The sequence below is a fragment of the Anomaloglossus baeobatrachus genome, chromosome 3, assembly GCF_048569485.1.
Source record: "Anomaloglossus baeobatrachus isolate aAnoBae1 chromosome 3, aAnoBae1.hap1, whole genome shotgun sequence".
Lineage (NCBI taxonomy): Eukaryota > Metazoa > Chordata > Amphibia > Anura > Aromobatidae > Anomaloglossus > Anomaloglossus baeobatrachus.
Window position 1 is genome coordinate 177716241 of NC_134355.1, and position 24932 is coordinate 177741172.

At 48.6% G+C, this 24932-nt stretch overlaps 1 protein-coding gene across 1 annotated transcript in view; it reads right to left on the reverse strand.

The window, feature by feature from the left end:
- FNDC1 (fibronectin type III domain containing 1) overlaps positions 1-24932 on the reverse strand; it is a 391652-nt gene that overhangs the window by 210396 nt on the left and 156324 nt on the right. Inside the window, exons 4-5 of the mRNA XM_075338178.1 lie at positions 24211-24328; positions 3086-3273 (exon numbers count right to left, since the gene is read on the reverse strand). Of these exons, the coding sequence (XP_075194293.1) occupies positions 3086-3273; positions 24211-24328 (306 nt within the window). The remainder of the gene's footprint in view (positions 1-3085; positions 3274-24210; positions 24329-24932) is intronic.

Sequence of the window (24932 nt, forward strand, 5' to 3'; positions counted from 1 at the left end):
TTTGCTGGTGACACTGTTAGGGATTTATTCAAAATTCAAGGCATACTAAACCAGCATGGCTACCACAGCATCTTGCAGCGGCATGCTATTCCATCCGGTTTGCGTTTAGTTGACCATCATTTATTTTTCAACAGAACAATGACCCCAAACACACCTCCAGGCTGTGTAAGGGCTATTTGACTAAGAAGGAGGGTGATGGGATGCTACGCCAGATGACCTGGCCTCCACAGTCACCAGACCTGAACCCAATCGAGATGGTTTGGGGTGAGCTGGACCGCAAAGTGAAGGCAAAAGGGCCAACAAGTGCTAAGCATTTCTGGGAACTCCTTCAAGACTATTGGAAAACCATTTCCGGTGACTACCTCTTGAAGCTCATCAAGAGAATGCCAAGAGTGTGCAAAGCAGTAATCAAAGCAAAAGGTGGCTACTTTGAAGAACCTAGAATATAAGACATATTTTCAGTTGTTTCCCACTTTTTTAAGTATTTCATTCCACATGTTTTCATTCATAGTTTTGATGTCTTCAATGTGAATCTACAATTTTTAGAGTTATGAAAATAAAGAAAACTCTTTGAATGAGAAGGTGTGTCCAAACTTTTGGTCTGTACTGTAGCTATAGAAGGGAGGCATATTGCAATTACAGCATAAGGTGTCCTAATTGTTGCATGTGTTATTCACTATATCAGGAAATAAATAGAGGAAAGCCTCCTAAATATAAGCATGATAAATATGATAAATAAAAGAGTTTTTTTTACCTGTGCAGTAGAGGACCTGTGTGCACATGTCACGCCAGCCCCGATGCGCACGTTTCGGCGTCACCTTCGTCACCCCCTGCACTCAGATGAGCCAAGTCTCGCTGTCAAATTCAGCATGCTGTGATTCTTTTCTCATGCCAATATGGCATGAGAAAAGAATCACAGATGGACACTGCCCCATAGTTTTACAATGGAGCTAGGTGAACCCAATGTTTTATCGGCTTGAGCTCGTCCGTGTAAGGCTACATGCGCACGCTGCTTCTTTTTCGTGTTCACAAAATGCAGCCAAAACTGCAGCCAAAACTGCACCTTGTCAGAGAGAGCCTGGAAATGTCACAAGAAATGTAGGTGCTTTTTTGCTGCTTTTTTGGTGCGTTTTTGGCTGCAGTTTTGTCAACAATTGTTTCATGTATTTTTCAGTTCAAACAAGCCCATAAAGCTTGTTGAATTGAAAAAAAAAAAATTAGAAATAAATAAATAATTAAAAAAAACTGGCGTGCGGTCCCCCCCAATTTTAATGCCAGCCAGATAAAGCCATACGGCTGAAGGCTGGTATTCTTAGGATGGGGAGCTCCACGTTATGGGGAGCCCCCCAGCCTAACAATATCAGTCAGCAGCCGCCCAGAATGGCCGCATCCATTAGATGCGGCTGTTCTGGGACTGTACCCGGCTCTTCCCGATTTGCCCTGGTGCATTGGCAAATCGGGGTAATAAGGAGTTATTGGCAGCCCATAGCTGCCAATAAGTCCTAGATTAATCATGTCAGGCGTCTATGAGACACCCTCCATGATTAATCTGTAAATTACAGTAAATAAACACACACAAAATCATTTATTAGAAATAAAAAACACAAACACATTCCCTCATTACCAATTTATTAACCCCGACAAACCCTCCATGTCCGGCGTACTCCAGCATGCTCCAGCGTCGCGTCCAGCTGTGCTGCATGGAGGTGACCGGAGAAGCAGCAGACACCGCCGCTCCGGTCACCTCCATGCAGCTAATGGAGACAGCCGCGCGATCAGCTGAGCTGTCACCGAGGTTACCCGCGGCCACCGCTGAATCCAGCGGTGGCCGCGAGTAACCTCAGTGACAGCTCAGCTGATCGCGCTACAGCGTGGAGCCGGCAGGAGCGTGGAGCCCGGGACTTTCAGCGGCGGCGGCGGTGGCAGTGAGAGGGGTCCATCATCTCCCCTGTGAGTGCACGCTGGGGACAGCGGTACGTCGGGGAACACGTGGAGGACGGGACTATCAGCGGCGGCGGCAGCGAGAGGGGGATGGACGTTGGCAGCTGAAAACATTGATTTTTCCCTCTCGCTGCCACCGCTGCTGATAGTCCCGTCCTCCACATCATCTCCCCTGTGCATGCACGCTGGGGACAGTGGTACTTCGGGGAACACGTGGAGGACGGGACTATCAGCGGCGGCAGCAGAGAGAGATAAAAATCAATGTTTTCAGCTGCCAATGTCCATCCCCCTCTCGCTGCCGCTGCTGATAGTCCCGTCCTCCACATCATCTCCCCTGGGGACAGCGGTACTTCGGGGAACACATGGAGGACGGGACGGGACCACTTGCTTGACCTCACTTCCTGACAAATCACCTGCGTTTTTGCTAGCAAAAACGCAGGTAAAAGGCAGGTAAAATGCACCACTTTTGATAACATGCATTTTTTCCTGCGTTTTTGATGCCCTCATTGATTTCAATGGGTGACAAATGTTGACAAAAACGCAGGAAAGAATGAACATGGTGCATTTTTTTTGTCACAAACTTTTGACAAAAAAAACGCTGACAAATAAACTGCAGTGTGCGCATGACAAATCTGACTTCTCATAGACTTTGCTGGGAAGTCAGATGTCAGAAAGTTCTGCTGACAAAACTGCAGCCAAAAAAGCAGCAAAAAAGCAGCAAAAAAAGCAGCGTGCGCATGTAGCCTAAAACGCAAGTGGAGCCGAGGCCTTATATAAGCTGCACATTGACTACTTTACATTGTATCAAAGTGTCATAGCTTCAGTATTGTCCCATGAACGTAATAAAATATTTAAAAAATGTGAGGGGTATACTCACTCTTAAGATATACTGTATAAGATTATCTCAGCACAGGAAAAAATGTTTAAAAACATATCCAATTGTGAAACGTATTATTATTTCAAGATGTATTGATTAAAATTAACTTTGCCCTTTAAGCATATTGCACCACAGATTTCTATTGCTTGCGATTATTAGTCTCATGTTGAAAAGTTGCACCCACACAATTTTATTGAATAATTTAATATCAGTCAAATACAACATACACCCACATTAGTATGTATCACAAAAAAAAAAAACGCATACCAGATTCAGGAGTCCTTTGAAACACTGATGAAGTCCATTGACTTTCTTGTTCTCCTTGAGAAATACGGACAGAAAATTCGTACATGGCATCAGGATTTAGTTTGTCAATCAAGGCACGTCTTGTGTTTATTTGCTTGTAATCCCAACGGGCAGACTCTCCCTTTTCACGGTATCGAATTGTGTAGTGTCTGGCAAACGACAAAGTCTGTTATTATTATTATTATTTATTATTATTATTACCATTTATTCCATGGCGCTTTACATGTGAGAGGGGTGTACATAATAGGGACAAGTACAACAATCATAAACAATACAAAACACAGACTGGTACAGGAGGAGAGAAGTCCCTGCCCGCGAGGGCTCACAGTCTGTTAAAAACTGTTGTCTGTTAAAGAAAAAGAATAATTGTGTTACTGGATATTAACCCCTTAACGACCCATGACGTACTAGATACGTCATGGATCGTGTTCCGGTAAGCCCCGCCCCCTGCCGCCGGTCGGCGGCGGCGAGACGCGCACATATCAGCTGTTATCAACAGCTGATATGTGTGCCTGCTAGCCGCGGGTGGAATCGCTTCCACCCGCGGCCATTAACCCCTTACATTTCGCCGCCATGACAGTGACTTACCCCGCCCCCGCCGGAAGTCACGTGACATGATCACGTGACTTTCAGCGGTTGCCATGGTAGCACAGGGTCATGTGATGACGCCTGTGGCTAACATGAGTCACTTCCTCTCAATGCCGGAATACAGCCGGCATTGAAAGTGAAGCAGCAAATGTGCAGTTCTCAGCTCTGTAGCTGAGATCTGCAGATAGTGCAGAGCGATTGGATTGCTGATCGCAATAGCCCCCTAGGGGTACTAGTAAAATAAAAAAAAAAAGTAAAAAAAAAGTTTTAAAAAATAAAAAAACCTAAAAGTTCAAATCACCCCCCTTTCAACCCATTGAAAATTAAAGGGTTAAAAAAATAAAAAATACACACATATTTGGTATCGCCACGTTCAGAAATGCCCGATCTATCAAAATATAAAATCAATGAATCTGATCAGTAAACGGCGTAGCGGCAAAAAAATTCCAAATGCCAAAATTACGTTTTTTGGTCGCCGCAAATTTTGCGCAAAATGCAATAACAGGCGATCAAAACGTAGCATCTGCGCAAAAATGGTACCGTTAAGAACGTCAGGTCGAGACGCAAAAAATAAGCCATCACTGAGCCTCAGATCCTGAAAAATGAGAACGCTACAGGCTTTGGAAAATGGCGCAAAACGTGCGCCACGTTTTTCGGACAAGCTTGTGAATTTTTTTTAACCCCTTAGATACAAGTAAACCTATACATGTTTGGTGTCTATAAACTCGCACCGACCTGAGGCATCATACCCACACATCAGTTTTACCATATAGTGAACACGGTGAATAAAATATCCCAAAAACTGTTGTACAATCCCACTTTTTTTGCAATTTTTCCGCACTTGGAATTTTTTTGCCGTTTTCCAGTACACTATATGGTAAAACTTATGGTTTCATTTAAAAGTACAACTCGTCCCGCAAAAAACAAGCCCTCATATAGCAAGATTGATGGAAAAATAAAAAAGTTACGCCTCTCGGAAGAAGGGGAGCAAAAAACAAAAACGCAAAAACGGAAAGTGCCCGGGGGCTGAAGGGGTTAATACATTTTATACTGTTGTACTAAATTCTTAATTTCTTTTTTATTTTTAAGGATTTTTTGCTCTTTTTTCAGTTCTGTTTTCTTTTGCATCGATTAATCACTGGGATACCTAATTTCAATGAAAAAATAAGGAAAAAAAATATATATATTTTAGCAATGACCTACAGAAAACAGGGAATGACTATTCTGTTCTAGAGGCTCATCTGAAAACTGAAATTGTAACCTAACAAACACAAAAAGAAAAATAAAATAAAAAGTACAACAAAACCTCTTTCAAATATCACATAAAACTACAGTGAACAGTGATTTTTAAGGGGGTGTTTCTCTCAACAATAATGGACAATATGCAAATAATATTGTTGAACTGAAAAAACAGTCACAAGAAATATGGTCCAGATATACAGTGACTTGTGAAAGTATTCATATCCCATGAACTTTTCCATATTTTTTCTTGTTACAAACAAAAGATTGTGATTTTATCTGAAACTTTCTACTTAGTGTTGGTGTATTTGTGAAGTGTTTAGGAAGTAAAACATTTTTGTAAAGCTCGCAACTGGTGTAGAGGCAGCGAGTGGGATCATTGGACCCCCTGGACTATAGGGGGGACTCAGGCTCACCCCTTAGTGAGCCGGGGGTTAAGTGCCCACCGTGAGGCGGATGCCAGGTACCACTCCTAGGGAAGTGACCGGGACTGTGGCAGCTGACCGCCAGGATAGGTGACTGACTCAGGAATAGCCAGGTACTGGTGGGGTGACTGAGGCAGGCTGGACAGGCAGGTATGGACAGGAATGGTGGGCACAGCAGTGGTAGTTAGGTATTGGAAGCCAGGAACAGGAAATGGACACAGGGTTAATGTGATTTGACAACTAGCTAGCAGACTGGAACACTGACTGACTAAGTAGAGGCATTGTGAAGGCACCTCCCCTAATGGGAGGATGCCTTAAATACACTGTGCATCTCAGCTATAGGCTGAGAGGCATTTCTTGGATATAGCATGCCTTTAAGAAGAGGTCAATGTGCACACATGCATGTCTTAGGTGCACTCCCAGGAACCCTGTGCGGCATGTACAGGGTCCAGGAGGGGAAGGAGATAGCAGCGCACATATGTCCGGGGGAGGACACGATCTGGCCGGGGCGGTAAGTAAGTCGGCATCTCTGCAGTGATGCTACAATTTTCTAAATATTCTAAAAATCTAAATCTGAAAATTGTGATGTATTCAACCCACCTGAGTCAATACTTTGTACGACCACCTTTCGCTGCAATTACTGCTGCAAGTCATTTGTAATATGTCTACTAGCTTTGCACATTTGGAAATTTGTGTGCATTCCTCTTTGCAAAATAGCTCTAGCTCAGTATGATCAGTAAGATTAGATAGAGGTGTCTGTGAACAGCAGTTCTCAAGTCTTGCCTCAGATTCTCAATGGGATTTAGCTGTGAACTGTGATTGGGCCATTCAAACACATGAATATGCTTTGATCTAATTAATTCCTTTCAACATCTGTTTTTTTATTTAGGGTCATTGTCATGCTGGAAGGTCTTTTGCAGCCTCTAACAGGTTTTCCTCCCGGATTGTCCTGTATTTAGCTCTATTCATCTTCCAATAAACTCTGACAAGCTTCCTTATCCCTGCTGTAGAAAAACATCCCCACAGCATGATCCTGCAAGCACCAGGTTTAACAGTGAGTATTGAGATTACAGGGTGATGTGCAGGTTTTCATTTTCTGCAACATTTAGTGTTGAGAGCGGGAGACAGACCACGGCAGGGGGCTGCTCGAGACGCTCAGATCCGGGATCATTGCGGTGGCTCGAGGGGAAGCCAGATGCGGGCCTGACCACCCGTCCATCGCCCGCAAGTAAAAAGGGGGATTATTATATAGGGGAGGTTTTGTCAGTGACGCCACCCATGGTGTGCGGTGATTGTTGGTGACACCTCCGCTGCCGCTGGAGGAGATGCCCGGGACCAATGGAGTGGAGCAGCTGAATGTTATCTCCTCCACGGGTAGGGGAGGTGTAGTCCCGGGGCCCCAATACAGGTGGGATGCTGCTGTGGAGCGCAATCTGCAGGGTTGGACCGGATGCTATTGGTGTACTCACAGTTCCTGAACAAATTCACACAGAGTCCAGATGGTAAAGCAAATTGCCAGTGACCGGTGACCTCTGGCGGGTGTGTTCGGGTCCCACACCCTGGTACAGCAAACAGGGGTCCCTTCCTCCTGCACTTAGTGTTTGTGTCCATTTTGTTAACTACTCCGCTTGAAATGGGGAAGTCCACTCCCGGTGTGTTAGTCAGTGGGAGCTGTGGCCTGCGAGAGCTGACCCGTGAGATCTTAGCAGGCAATCGCGGAGCCCTATCCCCCTCATTGGGCTTCCATCTCGCTCTATCTGGGCCTCCTGTGGGACAAGACCTGAAATCTTGTCCCCGGCTGGTCAATTAGTAAGGTGCGTGAAGCTGTCCTTGATCTAGGGTCCAGGTACCCTGTCGTGCACGGCCTCCAGATCGGATTCCCACTGTCGGTACCGGCGGGCTACAACCCTGCCTCGGTCCACTTAAGGTATCTCGCAACCGGATCACCGTTGCCTGTGGCCCTGTCTGCCGACTGCCACCTAGTCAGTTTGTCAGTAGTCCGGTAGTCCAGGGGCTCCAACCCCTGACCAACCTGTCACTTCACACTCCTCTCACTTTTTCTCCGTCTGGCTCACTCTCCACTCTACAGTCTCTCTGACTGGCCCCCCTCCCGTCACACCTCAGAACCCCTAGGTGGGCATCACCATCTGCTTGGCCCTGCCCACTGGTGTGTCCCTATTGTGATGGTGGGTGAGTAGGCTTTTTTGGCTGATGTTGTGCACCAGAATGTGTGGTTGTGATGGAGAACCAAAGAGGAGGGACTCCTGCACAAGAAGAGGGGTGCAGTTATCTGTGACACCCTGATTTTGTCAGGACGTCACACTAGCATCTTGCATTTAGCCCAAAAAAATCTTCTTTGTCCTCATCTGATCAGACCATGTTCTTCCACAAGCTAGAAGTGTCCCCTGCATAGCCTTTTGCAAACAGCAAATGGTACTCCTTATAGCTTGCTTTCAAAAAATGGTTTTCTTCCTGCCACACCTCCATAAAGGACAGATTTGTGGAGTGTATGACTCCTAGTTGTCCTGTAAACAGATTCTCCCACTTGAAATGTGAGTCTCTGCAGCTCCTTCAGAGTGACTATGGGCCTCCTGGCTTTTTCTGCAATTACTGCTCTTCTTACTTGACTTGGGATGTCTGTTTAGATGAATAGCCATGGTCTTAGTAGATTTGCAGTTATGCCATTCTGCTTCCATTTTTTAATGATCGATTTGACAGTGTTCCATGAAATATACAGAGTTTGAGCTATATTTTTTTATACCCTAACCCTGCTTTACTCTTATTCAAAAAAAATTATCCTTGACATATCGTGTAAGTTCTTGGTTTTCATTATGCTGTCTAATCCCTAATATTTTCAAAGAAACATTAGAACAGTTGTAGTTACACTGAAATTACAATACATACAGGTAGGCTCAATATACTAATTGGGTGACTCCTGGAGGCACTTGGTTACTCAGGATTTTATTTAGGGGTATAAGACTACAGGGGGGCTGAACACAATTTTCAGATTTTCTTTTTTTCTTTCTTTTTATCTTTTTTAAACATTTAGAAACCCATTGCAGGCATCTTCGCTTTCTGGTAGCAGTACACACAGGCACAAAGTTCTTATGGCACACAGGAAGGTTTATTAAAGTTCATAACACCTCCAGTAAAAATCAAAATTTACAGCCTTTCTCCAACATAAAGGCAAGCAAAGACATTCCATGTAATACAACAGGCTCCTCGTTCAGCTACACATCTTTCTCTCATGTTCCGTCTGAACCAGCACCAAAGGTCTTTACAACCTCTCACACTCAGACACTTCTCCTTCCTCAGGTTTGGTGAGCAGCAAACTGCTTCTCCATTAAATGAAACTTTCACCCTCCTTATCTATGAACTGCTCCAATACTTACTCCACAACAGTTTGTCCCCTTCCCATACTGATAGTTCTACTTCACATAACTTGTCTTATTTACTGCTCCATTCTATGTCCTGTTGTATATAAATATGCGACTTCAGATTTTGTGTTATATTGAGCCTGATGAAGAGACCTGAGTAGTCTCGAAAACTGCTATTTATTACAAACTTGTCAGTTAGCCATTAAAAGTTGTCAACCACTGAGGACTTCAGTTCTTTTAAGCATTTTTTTTTATCTCCATTAGGCCTGTTTCACACATCAGTGAAAAACACAGACATTTTTCCCTGACGTGTAAAAACACATATGTCCCTTGATTCATGGCACACGTGGGTTGTCCATGTGCAATCCGTCATGCATGCTGCGTGATACGTGATAGCACATGGACATATACTCACCTGTCCCAACTCCTGCTGTCCGTGGTGCTGAAGAGTCCCACGGTGCTGCATCCGGCTACTGTGTCTCTCACCTCTGCAGCTACTTCCGGGTCAGCTGTATCGTGCATATATGTGTGACGCCCTGGCCAGGCCAGGTAGTCACAGATAGGGCCCCTCATTACACCAGTCTCCTAACAAGGTGACAGCAGCCAAACACTTTAAACCCTAGTCGCCTCCCTCAGTGCTTGATGGACACACCAGGGGGCGGAGCCAGGCAGTTGGCCACGACCACCGAGGAGTTCAGAGAGCCTGAGGCAGCAAAAAGTAAACAGTTGGGTTTGAGAGCTCAGTGGAGGAGGTCAGGCCTGTGTGACAGGTCTGTAGCAGACTGACAGGTGTCAGGGTAGGAGCCTGGGCACCTTTGGCAAGGAGGCAGACGGAGGCCTCCACCTGCAGAAGCCGGGAAGACGGCTCAGTGGAACCGTCGTGGACCGAGACAGGGTAGTGGCCCGCCAGTACAGACCCGGGGAACCGACTCAGAAACCGGAGCACAAAGGGGGGTACTCAGACCCTGAAGCTAGGTCCAGAAGCTACTGGGGGCTAGCTTATTAACTGATTGCGGCCAGAACTATAGGTCCTGTGCCACCCAAAGTCCCCACTGAAGACAACAGCCCATCGAGGGGGATAGAAAGCCACCACCACGGCAGAGAGATTCCATGGGCCAGCGTCTGCGGGCAAACGGCTGAAGGGACAAACACAAGCCGGGGAGCGGGCTCCTGTAGTTGCAGGCGCAGGTAGTCCATCATCACAAAACAGGTGCAGGAGAAAGGCAGAGACCACCAACCAGGTGGGGGACCAGACTGCAGCCGGCTGCGGGCACCGACCACCATCACCTTGGTTTACCAGAGACTCGTGTGTGTTTACTAATAGTGAGTACATCAGTGCCCTCCTGCCGCCCATCTCCCTGCACTGCCCAACTACTCCCCCCAACGGGTCCCGGGGCAACCATCCCTACCCACAGAGGGGTTAACAACGTGCTGCGCAACATCTCCCCCGGGTGCCCTATAACTGCAGCGGTGATGTCCACCTTCACCACAACCCGTGGGTGGCGTCACGAACTCAAACACAGCTCCGGCCGTACACCTATGTCCCCCAAAACTGCCAATCCCTTTTAGATCGGAGTGACCGTGGACCCCCGGGTCCGGAGACCCTCGAGCCCTCCACTGAAGGTCCGAAACCGAGCATCTTGGCTGCCGCCGAGCATGGGGTGGTGTTACGAGGGGGACCCGGGGAAGCGTGCCAAGATGGGAAATGGACTGCTTCCGCCGGTCAAGGTCCACTGTGCGGTGTAAGGGACCGCCGCTATGGTGGGTGAAGAGTGAGCGGGTTGCTGCTAGCGATCGTCTGGAATGTCACAGACGATCTATGTACACCGATCTGCCCTAACCCGTGAGGGTTGTATGGCACAGATCTCACGGCTCGGTGTACCTGTTGCACGGGGAAGCACAGAGGTGCCCACGCACGTGTGCCAGTGGAAGTCACGAGAATATGGCACGAGGGTAGCACAGAGGTGCCCACGCACGTGTGCTTTCAATAACCAGGTGAGTCCAATGGAGACTTGAGGAGCTCACCTGGGACAGGAACACGGCCTGTTGACGGGGGTACTGCCGGAGCAGCAAGGCAGGAACACGGCCTGCAAACGAGGTACTGCCGGAGCAGCAAGGGCCAAGCCCACAAGAGACAGTAATGCCTGAGCAGTGGCGTGGCAGCACGCTGCCAGACATCCAAACATAGAAGGACGGTCGCGCGCCGCCATGATGGCAGGGGGAGCTTTTAAGGAGGTGCAGCTCCACCCGAGGGCGGGCGCGAGGCGGAGATGACGGACTTGACCCAATCAGGGTCCACGACGTCCCAGCCTGGCCAGTCAGGATTCACCACGTCACCAGCCTTGTCATCAAGCCGTGTGACGTCAGTGAGCGAATCAGGACCCACCACGCATTGCACATGCTCACCTCCTGCCTCTGGGAAATAGAGGCGGGATCCTCGGTCTCACAATGTGCAGAGATAACGGGAATCTCACTGCTTCCCTGAGCAGTAAACCTCTGCACATTGCGCAGCCTCGCAGACCTTCGGGGCCGCTGAGCAGGAGAGTCTGCGGCAGGCCAGGAATGGGAGACCGCTTCACTCCTTGTAACAGGAGAACCACTAGGTGTCACCCTTCTGCTGCCTCTCTGAGAAGGTATCTCCTGCACACTGCGCAGTCTGGCAGACCTTCGGCGCTGCTGAGGAGGAGTGCTCGTGGCAGGCAAGGAATGGGAGACTGCCTCAGGAGAGCCACGAGATGTAACAGGGTGGCACACACCGATTTCCTGGTGTCACGAACAGGATACTTACCCATCCACTTACCTTGTGGAAGTGTGCCTTGAAGTGAAGTCAGCAGTGATCCGTTGTGAAGTTTTCAAAATCCGCCATCTTGCTGCCATCTTTTGGCGTGAAGATTCCCGCCAGGTATCTCCTGCACACTGCGCAATCTGGCAGACCTTCGGCGCTGCTGAGGAGGAGTGCTCGTGGCAGGCAAGGAATGGGAGACTGCCTCAGTCCTTGCCTCAGGAGAGCCACGAGATGTAACATTACCCCCCCGTCTAGGCCCCCCCCCTGTCCGTGCTCGAAGGCCGCTATCAAACCCGGGGCGCGGATATGATCCTCCAACTCCCAGGATCTATGCTCCGGACCACGGCCGGCCCACTCCACGAGGTAGTACCTCTTGCCCTGTATGACTTTTGTCTCCACAAGTTTTGCCACCTCAGGGTCGTCGGACGGGGAGTCGGTTTGAGCCGGCAGGGACCCCGAGAATTTATTAAGTCGTACGGGTTTCAGGAGGGACACGTGAAAGGTGTTGGCTATAGCCCAGCGTGGAGGGAGCTGGAGTCGATATGCCACTGGGTTTACCTGCTGTAGTACTTTAAATGGACCCAGATACCTAGGGGCGAATTTGGCTGCCTGTACCCGTAGGTTAACATTCTTAGAGGACAGCCATACTAGGTCACCAGGGGCGAAGGATGGTGCAGGGCGGCGGCGAACATCAGCCGTTGTCACCATCCGGTCTTTAGCCCTTTTAAGAGCCTCTTGGGTGTCATCCCAGATCTCCCGGGCCTTGGTCGCCCAATCCTCCACTCTAGTATCGGGTGACGTAATGGGCATCGGAACCGGGATTCTGGGATGTTGTCCATTATTGAGTAGGAACGGAGTCTGGCCAGAGGATTCATGGACCGAATTGTTAATGGCAAATTCGGCCCAAGGAAGGAGGTTAGCTCAGTTGTCGTGGTGTGCGGATATAAAATGGCGGAGGTAAGTTACCAAGGTCTGATTAGTCCTCTCCACTAGTCCATTGGTCTCGGGATGGTATGCGGAGGAGATGTTCAGCTCTATCTGCAGGAGCTTACAGAGCTCTCTCCAGAAGCGAGACGCGAACTGGGGACCCCGGTCGCTCACCACCTTGTCAGGCATGCCATGCAACCTAAATACATGCCGAATGAACAAGGTGGCGAGAGCACGTGACGTCGGGAGTCGTGGGAGAGGCACCAAGTGGACCATTTTAGAGAAGTGGTCCGTGATGACCCATACGACCCTGTGCCCTGCTGACTTGGGCAGATCTCCCAGGAAGTCCATCCCTACCACTTCCCAGGGACGATCCGGCACTGGCAGTGGGTGAAGAAGACCTGCCGGTCTCTGCCGGGACGGCTTATTCCGAGCACACGACATACAGGTTCCCACATATTCCTGTATGTCCTGGGGTAGTCTCGGCCACCAATAATGCCTGGTCACCAGGTCTCTGGTCCTTTTGACCCCGAAGTGACCCCCGACCTTGGAGGCATGGGCCCACGATAGCACCTCGTTCCGTAGTTCAGGGGGAACGAGGGTTTTGCCAGGTGGCACCTGGTCCAAAGAAGTGGGAGTGACCATCCTCAAGCTGTCCGGGGGTAGTATAAGACGAGGCTCCTCCTCGTCCTCCTCCAACACAACCATACAACGTGACAAGGCATCGGCCCGTACGTTCTTCTCACCGGCCAGGTGGCGGATAATAAAGCGGAACCGGGAGAAGAATAAAGACCAACGGGCCTGCCTTGGGTTCAGGCGTTGTGCTGTCTGGAGGTATGTGAGGTTTTTGTGGTCAGAAAAAACCTCAAATGGATGCTTCGCACCCTCCAGGAGATGCCGCCATTCCTGGAATGCTAGTTTCATCGCCAGTAACTCCCTATCCCCTATGGAGTAGTTCCTCTCGGCCGGAGAAAAGGTCTTGGAGAAAAAGAAACACGGATGTTTCCTTCCTCGTTCGTTTTTCTGGTACAGGACTGCACCTGCACCGACCGAAGAGGCGTCTACCTCCAGTAGGAAGGGTTTGGAGATGTCTGGACGATGAAGGATGGGAGCTCTGGAGAAGTGAGTTTTGAGAGTGTGAAATGCCTCTACCGTTTCCCGTGCCCATGCTTTGGGATTAGCGCCCTTGCGGGTAAGGGCAATGATGGGTGCTGCCACCGTCGAGAAGTTGGGAATGAACTGGCGATAATAATTGATAAACCCCAAGAATCGCTGGATCGCCTTCAGCGAGCGGGGCTCAGGCCAGTTTATCACTGTCTCCAACTTCCCCGGATCCATTGCTAACCCCTGACTGGACACTATGTACCCCAGGAACGGCAAGGATTCCTGTTCAAAAACGCACTTTTCCAGCTTAGCATATAACGAATGGGTGCGGAGCCTCTTAAGTACTCGGATGACATCCCTCCGATGGGTGGTAAGATCGGGGGAGAAGATAAGAATGTCATCCAGGTATGCAACCACGGAAAGATACAAATCCCGGAAAATGTCATTCACAAAGTCTTGAAATACGGCGGGGGCATTGCAGAGTCCGAAGGGCATTACTAGATATTCGTAGTGACCGTCCCTGGTGTTAAAGGCGGTCTTCCACTCATCGCCCTCTCGGACTCGCACTAGATTATACGCCCCGCGTAGATCCAGCTTTGTGAAGACCTTTGCCCCGCGGAATCGATCAAATAGCTCAGTAATGAGGGGCAAAGGGTATTTGTTCTTGATTGTGATTGCATTTAATCCCCTGTAATCGATACAGGGGCGCAGATCCCCTTCCTTCTTCTGCACAAAAAAGAACCCTGCACCAGCCGGTGAAATAGACTTGCGAATGAATCCCTTCGCCAGGCTGTCCTGAATATATTTGGACATAGCCTCCGTCTCTGGAGCAGAGAGTGGATACACTCTGCCCCTAGGGGGCTCGGAGCCTGGCTTCAGGTCTATTCGGCAATCATATGGCCGGTGGGGAGGGAGAGTATCTGCGGCCCTTTTGGAAAAGACATCCCTGTAGGCCTCATAAGGTGTCGGTAAACCCGGCCCCTCAGTATTCCCTGAGGACCCAACCGACCTAATGGTAGCGGGTGGTTCGGTAGTCACGAGGTGCTCTCTACAGGATCCTGCCCAGGATGAGATCTCCCCTGTTGCCCAGTTGAGTATAGGAGCATGCTGTCTCAACCAGGGAAGGCCCAGTAGGATCTCATCCGTCCCCCCTGGAAGCACCAGGAAGGACACCTGCTCATGGTGTCCCGGTGGTACATCCATCCTGAGAGGGATGGTGATCTGGGTGATAGGATCGAGTAGTATGGACCCGTCGACTACCCGGACCCTGAGTGGCTTGGGCAACAGAACCAGGGGAACTGAGTATCGGGTTGCCAGGGAGGTCGAGATGAAATTGCCTTCAGCGCCTGAGTCCAAGCAAGCCAGAGCAGAGAAGAGAGTAGTGCCGAACTGCAACTGGGCGCTGATAGTCAACCTAGAGGGAGAAGTAGCGTCTAGAGTCCCCCCTCTGATAGAAACTAGACGCTGTCTTTTCCCGACGGTTTGGGACATCGGGTAGCTATGTGTCCCCTCTGCCCACAGGAAAAGCAGATGACACAAGACCGAGAACCTGGGGCAGAGGAGACCACCTTGGACACCTCCATTGACTCCACGGAGTCGCCTACAGGACTGGCTGGGGGACCTGTCTGATGGAAGACGGGAGTCAGACGCTTTTTAGGCCGAGAAGACGTGGGTGCTGAAGAGACCTCGAGCCTTCGCTCCGCCTGGCGGATGTCTATGCGAGAGGCAACCTGAATCAAGGACTCTAAAGTGGCAGGCACCTCACGTGTGGCCAGTGCGTCTTTGACAAACCCTGCCAGGCCCTCCCAAAACACAGGGACAAGGACCTTATCCAGCCAGTCCAGCTCTGCGGCCAGTGTCCTAAAGTGTACAGCAAAGTCCCCGACTGAAGCAGACCCTTGCCGAAGTCGTAGGAGGCGCAGCGCGGAATCGTGGGTGACTTGAGGCCCGAGGAACACCATTCTCATGGCCCCAAGATAAGCTGCTAAGTTATTCACCACACGATCTCCGCGCTCCCACAACGGCGTGGACCACTTGAGCGCTCTCCCTGTGAGCAGGGACTGGACGAAGGCTACCTTCGCCTTCTCGGTAGCGTAAAGAGTCGCGGACAGCTCTAAGTAGGTGGTAACCTGGTTTATAAACCCACGGCACTCAGAGCTGTTGCCGCTAAAGCGCTCTGGAAGCGCAAGGCGAGGAGACCTTCCGCCCAATAGCACAGCCTGGGTAGCCGCCTGGGTGGCGACTGTCGTCAGAGTAGTCTTATCGGAGGAAGACTGCTCCACTGCTGCCAATCGTGACTCCAACTGCTGCACATAACGCAGCAACTGCTGCTGCTCTTCAGCCATAGCCAGACCTTTGGCGCGACCGTAATGTTACGAGGGGGACCCGGGGAAGCATGCCAAGATGGGAAATGGACTGCTTCCGCCGGTCAAGGTCTACTGTGCGGTGTAAGGGACCGCCGCTATGGTGGGTGAAGAGTGAGCGGGTTGCTGCTAGCGATCGTCTGGAATGTCACAGACGATCTATGTACACCGATCTGCCCTAACCCGTGAGGGTTGTATGGCACAGATCGCACGGCTCGATGTACCTGTTGCACGGGGAAGCACAGAGGTGCCCACGCACGTGTGCCAGTGGAAGTCACGAGAATATGGCACGAGGGTAGCACAGAGGTGCCCACGCACGTGTGCTTTCAATAACCAGGTGAGTCCAATGGAGACTTGAGGAGCTCACCTGGGACAGGAACACGGCCTGTTGACGGGGGTACTGCCGGAGCAGCAAGGCAGGAACACGGCCTGCAAACGAGGTACTGCCGGAGCAGCAAAGGCCAAGCCCACAAGAGACAGTAATGCCTGAGCAGTGGCATGGCAGCACGCTGCCAGACATCCAAACATAGAAGGACGGTCGCGCGCCGCCATGATGGCAGGGGGAGCTTTTAAGGAGGTGCAGCTCCACCCGAGGGCGGGCGCGAGGCGGAGATGACGGACTTGACCCAATCAGGGTCCACGACGTCCCAGCCTGGCCAGTCAGGATTCACCACGTCACCAGCCTTGTCATCAAGCCATGTGACGTCAGTGAGCGAATCAGGACCCACCACGCATTGCACATGCTCACCCTCCTGCCTCTGGGAAATAGAGGCGGGATCCTCGGTCTCACAATGTGCAGAGATAACGGGAATCTCACTGCTTCCCTGAGCAGTAAACCTCTGCACATTGCGCAGCCTCGCAGACCTTCGGGGCCGCTGAGCAGGAGAGTCTGCGGCAGGCCAGGAATGGGAGACCGCTTCACTCCTTGTAACAGGAGAACCACTAGGTGTCACCCTTCTGCTGCCTCTCTGAGAAGGTATCTCCTGCACACTGCGCAGTCTGGCAGACCTTCGGCGCTGCTGAGGAGGAGTGCTCGTGGCAGGCAAGGAATGGGAGACTGCCTCAGGAGAGCCACGAGATGTAACAGGGTGGCACACACCGATTTCCTGGCGTCACGAACAGGATACTTACCCATCCACTTACCTTGTGGAAGTGCGCCTTGAAGTGAAGTCAGCAGTGATCCGTTGTGAAGTTTTCAAAATCCGCCATCTTGCTGCCATCTTTTGGCGTGAAGATTCCCGCCAGAGTCTTCTTCCCCGCGAAAAGAGCATGAAAACTTAAGCCCCGCCCCCTGGGAACACAGCCGTAAAGCAAAGCCGGAAGTTGCAAAACGAGACTTACCGGCTGGCAAGAGGGGTGCCACAGAAAGACCAAGGGGGAGATGCGGAAAAATGTGAATGAAGTCGGCGGAGCGGCACACGCCACCGGAGTTGCAGGGCTCAGCAGCGGCAGAGGCGGAGTGATATTTGATGCGGAGGACCACAGCCCGAACCAGCTACCCGCGGGAACCGCTGCCTGGCTGGAGCGGGAGCTGGCACGATTCTGCGTCTGAGTAAGAGCACAAACGCTGCAGCAGGTGCTCGACTGTAAAGAGGAGGTCTGGAGGATGGTTGCCGTGGTGTGGGCACATGAACAGACAGAGGGCCGCCTCAGCTGTGCCGCGCCAGGATAAAGCCACGCAGACCCCCATTTCATCCCTTATCAGCTGGGAGCTGGAGCCTGCCAGCACCGTGACAAGTGAAGCCTGCGTAGCGCAGCTCCTGGAGGAAGTGGTGCCGTCCACGCTACCACCGCCACCGTTCCCATTGGAGGTTCAGAGCCCGAGGATGTATTGCATCTGGAAGGGGAGCCCGATGTCTTGGCCGACGATGGCGCAGTATGGTCCCCTGCAGTGGTAGCCGCACCCGTAAGTTAACCCCCGAAGTTAAAAGTCAAAGTTGAAAAGTTTTAAAGGACCCGCTCCTGATATAATGACTCCTTCCTTTGTTGAACGTCCCCAAGTTTCCGGGAGACGCCATCCAGCACACAGGGTGGAAGGGAAGGAGGATCTTGCCCGACTTGTTCAACACCGCTGGGGTCGGAGCCTCAGAGGGCGCCATCAGGGGTTGGAGCCCCTGGTGGAAGACGGCAAGAAGTTGCAAGGAGTGAGAACAGTCCCGTTTCTGGAGTCCGGTTTGGAGAAGCAGTCGGACCCGCACCGCCGGCAGCTGAAGACGGAGTCTTTTTAGACAGTGTCGCCCGTGAGTGAAGGTTGCATTGGGGACACGTGCTGTCCGGTGGTGGACCGTGGGAAAGCTGCAGGAGGAAGCTGTACCAGAGTTAGGTGTTTTAAAATAGTCCCTGACCACCCTTTTCATGTCCTGCAGTCTCCGGAGAGGCTGGTTGGAGGAAGGGCCTGCGGGATGTTGTAGGCCGAGGTCCCATCACCATGCAGACCGGTGACAACCCTCCGGGTCAGGGGTCCCCTGGATGTGGGGCCTCTGAGAGACTGCTGAGTAAGGAACTTATTACTCGGCCCATGTGGCAACACCCGGACCCGAGCCCGTTTCCTGGACTGGGGAAAAGGGATGCTGACCTGTTTTTAGAGGCAGCATCAAGGTTTAGGTTTGCTTGGGTGAGCAAAAGTGAAAAGGACCCAGTACCGTCCCGTTCCCGGTTAATAAAAATATTCCGTAACGTTTAAGTAACATGCCTCCCGCAAGGGAAGAAAACCAAATATGCTTGAAAATTGTATACATGTTATTATACTTGTAAATATGTTTTTATCTTTAGTTAAAAGAAAAATAAACGGTAGTGGTCGGACAGCCCGCGGACGGTCCGTGGTTAACCAAGGGGGAGTGTGATGCCCTGGCCGGGCCAGGTAGTCACAGATAGGGCCCCGCATTACACCAGTCCCCTAACAAGGTGACAGCAACCAAACACTTTAAAACCTAGTCGCCTCCCTCAGTGCTTGATGGACACACCAGGGGCGGAGGCAGGCAGTTGGCCACGACCACCGAGGAGTTCAGAGAGCCTGAGGCAGCAAAAAGTAAACAGTTGAGTTTGAGAGTTCAGTGGAGGAGGTCAGGCCTGTGTGACAGGTCTGTAGCAGACTGACAGGTGTCAGGGTAGGAGCCTGGGCACCTTTGGCAAGGAGGCAGACGGAGGCCTCCACCTGCAGAAGCCGGGAAGACGGCTCAGTGGAACCGTGGTGGACCGAGACAGGGTAGTGGCCCGCCAGTACCGACCCGGGGAACCGACTAAGAAACCGGAGCACAAAGGGGGGTACTCAGACCCTTAAGCTAGGTCCAGAAGCTACTGGGGGCTAGCTAATTAACTGATTGCGGCCAGGACTATAGGTCCTGTCCCACCCAAAGTCCCGACTGAAGACAACATCCCATTGAGGGGGATAGAAAGCCACCACGACGGCAGAGAGATCCCACGGGCCAGCGTCTGTGGGCAAAGGGCTCCTTCAACAATCACAAGCCGGGGAGTGGACTCCTGTAGTTGCAGGCGCAGGTAGTCCATCATCACAAAACAGGTGCAGGAGAAAGGCAGAGACCACCAACCGGGTGGGGAACCAGACTGCAGCCGGCTGTGGGCACCGACCACCATCACCTTGGTTTACCAGAGACTCGTGTGTGTTTACTAATAGTGAGTACATCAGTGCCCTCCGGCCGCCCATCTCCCTGCACCGCCCAACTACTCCCCCAATGGGTCCCGGGGCCACCATCCCTACCCACGGAGGGGTTAACAACGTGCTGCGCAACATCACCCCCGGGTGCCCCATCACTGCAGAGGTGGTGTCCACCTTCACCACAACCCGTGGGTGGCGTCACGAACTCAAACACGGCTCCAGCCGTACACTTACGTCCCCCCAAACCGCCAACCCCTTTTAGATCGGAGTGACCGTGGACCCTCGAGCCACCCACTGAAGGTCCGGACCCGAGCGGCTCGCCTGCCGCTCGGGGCGGCACATGTGCACGACAGTAATGAGCCGGACAGGAAGAAGCTGCTAGCACAGGCTGAACACAACGTCGCTGGAGATGGTGAGTTAAAAATGTTTTTTATTTTCAATGTACGTTCTTTTTCTGGTACGTGTTTCACTGATCACACCTAGTGTGGTCTGTGGGACATCAGTGATGCCAGAAAAAAACTGACCTTTCTCCGTGCGGCCAAAACACTCCGATCCACCAGCGTCTATTAGCTGCACATGTCTGCAAGCCCACATTAAAGGAAAGGAGGAGACGTAGGACACATAGGCACGTCCTAGGTCATAAAGGGGTTAATGGACTCATTGTTTTGACTGCTTAAGAATACGTTAAGTGCAAAGCTCATTATACTCCCCACACACGGATAACTGTTGCACTCAACTCTGTAAAAATGCCAGTTTCATTGATTTACACTGCCTGTCAATAAGTAATGGCAATGCATACATCTGCACACCCCAGAAGGATAATTTTTAGACTGACTATAAAATTTAGGTATCCTAAAAAGACCGATACTGTATTGTATTATTAAATACGCAGTTGATTACCCCTGATTACTATCCCATTTACCTCAGACAGATAGATTGAAGTTATTTGCACATTAAAAAATTTTTTGTTTGCAATATAATGCTCAAAATGTGTTTGTTTGACTTTTAGGGGAACTCAAAGTGGTCTACACATAGTTTTCAGTCCATTAGAGGTATTACAATTATGTGATTCAAACAAATTTAAATTGCAACAAATCAAATATTTTTAGGAAATTTTTTGAAAACAGCAAATTTAATTTCAAAAGATCTGCTCCACTAGTCTAGCCAAAGAAAACAATTTACATGTTATTGCTGATTTTTCTAACTAGTCTCTTGTTCATCAAACTGTTTAGTTTAATTTAATTAAGTTGAGTTAAAAATACAGTTAAAATATTCTTTCAGACCAATCAAATCTGGGTTGTCAACTCTGTTTTAGTCAGCATTGAAACTAATGAAAAATTAAATGATTTGAACAGTGAATGATCAAACTTGATGTACCATCATATGCTATTATAGGAAAGAAGTCCAGTGCAGTCCTCAGGATGTAGACTTTAAAATCATCAATATTTATTTGTGAAATCCAATAAAATCCATAAAGTATAAAGCGGTCAGCAAAAAATATACAGGGGATACAGATATGGAGACCCCACAGAACTACGCGTTTTGACACATAGTCTTACTCATGTTACTCATGTGGAACATGAGTAAGACTATGTGTCGAAACGCGTAGTTCTGTGGGGTCTCCATATCTGTATCCCCTGTATATTTTTTGCTGACCGCTTTATACTTTATGGATTTTATTGGATTTCACAAATAAATATTGATGATTTTAAAGTCTATATCCTGAGGACTGCGCTGGACTTCTTTCCTATATCGTATAATTGGCTGCCAAGCTTTCCCTGCACTAGGTCCACAAACACAGCGGTGAACAGCAACTTGGTGAGCTGAACTTTTTTCTTTATCATATGCTATTGGGGCATTCAAAGTCTTTCTTACAGTAGAAAAAGGAAAGCAAGTGTTAGGCAAAAAAAAGTATTTCTCATTAGTTCTAATATCCAATGGAGATTACAGTAGAATGAAGACATCTCTACATACAACCAAGTACAGTGGAACCTTGGATTAAGAGTAACTTGGTTTGAGAGCGTTTTGCAAGACAAGCAAAGCTTTTTAAAAATTTGTAACTTGGTTTAAGAGCAATGCTTTGCCATAAGAGCAAATACTCACCATGCACACTTCCGGTTCTGTCCTTTCACCACGGTCTAACCCGCTCTGGAGGTAACTTTCTGTACATATGTACTGCATACCATTGTACAGTACAGTATATACTATACATCATGTCTATCAATTTGCATTTGTGGACACAGTACTGTACTTTCTTTCTGCTAACCAGTACAGCACATTGCTTATACAGTACCTCCCGCACACCAACAATTTTATTGTAAGCTAAACTGTAGTTTTTTTTTTTTGTTTGTTTGTTTTTTTTAAATCAGGTTCATTTTTATTTAACAGCAAAATTATACAACGCATAAAATAAATTCCCTGCATAGAAATATCACAGAAAGGGGAAAAACCTTTGGTCAATAAGAAAAACCACACAAATAACATAATAAACAATGCACCCGCAGTCCACGTCTCATTTCAATATGGGTCTCAAAGTGCATATTATTTCCCAATATATTCTCCATAGTATAGCTTACCCAGCATCATTATGACATTTTTTATATATATACACATATATATATATATATATACACACACACACACACACACACATATTCCAGCAGTACGCATATCACCCTATTTGAGGAAATTTGTTACCCGGTCAGAAGGAGAAGGACCTGGTCGCTCGCACTGTCCTGCAGTAACGCCGAGGAGGGAAGGCCTTGGGTATCCAACCATGCCCCCCAGATCTTATAGAACTTTTTCAATGCATTTCTTTTAAGGTATACTCCTCTCTCCAGTCGAAGTATAGCGTTTACTCTTTCCCTAAAATCCCCGATGACCGGAGGCGCTGGGTCCAACCAGTGGTAGGCCAACAGTTTTCTAACCTGGTACAAGAGACGTGTAATACCGACCATTACCGGCGAACTCAAGTCCACCCCCCCTTCCAGTAGACCCAGGATACATATAATAGGTCTTGGCTGTAGACGGATATTGAAAACTTGTCTAACCAATTCTAGTACAGTAAACTGTAGTTTAGTTTGTTTTATATGTTTTTACAGTACAGTATTTTGTATTAGTGTACTGTAATAATTTTATATAAATACAGTACATTATTTTGTATTACTGTAATATGTTTGTAAAAATACAGTATTTCCTATGGGAAAAATTGTTTTGATATAAGAGTAACTTGGTTTAAGAGCACGCTCCTGGAACGAATTATGCTCTTAATCAAAGGTTCCACTGTACCAATATTCTAGGAAGAAATTTATCATACAATCAGTACTAAAGGTGGGATCCAAGGAAAAAGTAAACTTCATTTAAATCCCTACCTATTTGATTCTATAATCTAAGCTATTTTCTAACATTACATTAAAAATTCCCTAACGTCCCCTAACTACACTATCTAACTACCATTCTATTTTTTTTCTATGTTCTGTCTGATGATGATTTGTTTAAGAATCCCAGTGCATGCTGGGTTTCTAAAATGTAGTGTCATCAGGGGCAGAGTCTGTTGCAGTGATGTCACTGTGGGGGTGGAGCTAGACTCCTGCATACCGGTTATAGACACCGCTCTAATTATTACAGATATGAGCTGGTAATAGAGAGGGCACAGCGCAGGGATCACACAGCGCAGGAAAGAAAAGAGCAAGGACACCTAGAACAGAGCAGGGAGGGACACAGAGGGACAGACCAGCCCCTAAACAGCGTCATGATGATGCATCGTTTCATAGAGGGGACAGAGGCTGCAATCACTGCCACAGAGTCTGCCCCCTGATGACACTTTGTTTGAGTATCCCAGCATGCATTGAAATTCTCAAGCAATTCATCCTCAGACAGGAAATAGGAAAAACATAGAATAGCAGTTAGATAGTGTAGTTAGGGAATGGTAGGGAACTTTTCATACAAGTATATTAGAAAATAGCTTTGATTATAACATTAAATAGATAGGGATTTAAAATGAATTTACTTTTGCCTTCAGACCACCCCTTTAAGTATTGGAGAACACCAAGAGTAAACCCTCTGTAACATCCATGTCTGTACTTGTTCCTTCTGCTTTTCTTTCTGTCACCTGGCTTTGCTGCCCCTTCAATGCAGGCGACAGAAACGGAACACGGTGACAGTGCAGCCATTATGTTTAATATTCTGGCACCTGTTCTGCTAACCCATGTTCACCCCTGTTTTTCTGCTCATATTTAGCTAGTTTAATTCCACTTTCTGCCCTCAGCTTGTGTTTTGACTTTTCTACTGCCTGACAAATATATTCCTGATCTTGATCTCTTCACACAGACAGGGCTTTATGACTAATATTCTGCCAGCCCACTCCAACAATTCTGTGGAGTCAGCCAGGGCTTTTGTGTAAATCCAGATCCCTATATAGAGGGTAAAGAGTGAAGGCAAGGGATGCCACGGGTTCTGCTAGTAACAGTGGATAGCGCTATGCCTGTCCATGGAAGTCCTTCAACGTGTTGCCCGTTTTGCAGTGACAATGCTCCATGACACCTACACAAGTCTTATGAAACACTTGAATAGGGAGAATGAATTATGCTTTTGACTTTACTAGTATATTTTTAAAATACAGGAAAACTAGGCATGTGTCATAGGACCATATCAGTAACTTACCTGTTTGAGTCAACCTTTGGGGACTTTTCGAACATTGGATCCACCCACGTAACCAGCACAGATTGGGAAGACAACACTCTTACACTTACTTCCTTAGGCTCCATAAGATAATCATCCTCTGCAAGAACACATTATATATTAATGTTCTACTATATAACTTGCCACACACTTCAACAACTGTACACTCATCTTCAAATAAATTTGGTTTTATTGTGTGATAAGGAATGCTATCAATGGGAAAAATGGAGAGATTTAACTAAACCTCTATTCAAGTTGTGAGTAAGCCAAATTTACCACCTTAGGTTAAAAAGAGACAAGCGAAGAGCATGCAACCCAACAATTTTGGAATCCTCTGATGCCAAGTTACCAACATTTTACCAATCAAGTTCCTGTCAAAAATCTGTTATGTGGGCAGCACAATGGCTCAGTGGTTAGCACTGTTACTTTGCAGGACAACATCTGCAAGAAGTTCTCATGTTCTCCCCTTGTTTGCCAAAGACATATTGATAGGGAATTTGGATTGTGAGCCCCCCGTTGGGACAGTGATGATTTGTGTAAAGCGCTATGGAACTGATGATGCTATATAAATAAGTATAAATTATCAGCACAAAAATTTGATGGTTAAAAAACAAGAAATAGCATTTAAGTCCTACAAGATAAGATAAATGTCATTGTTGTTTAATACAAGTGTACTACACCACCATGAAAGGGACAACTATGAG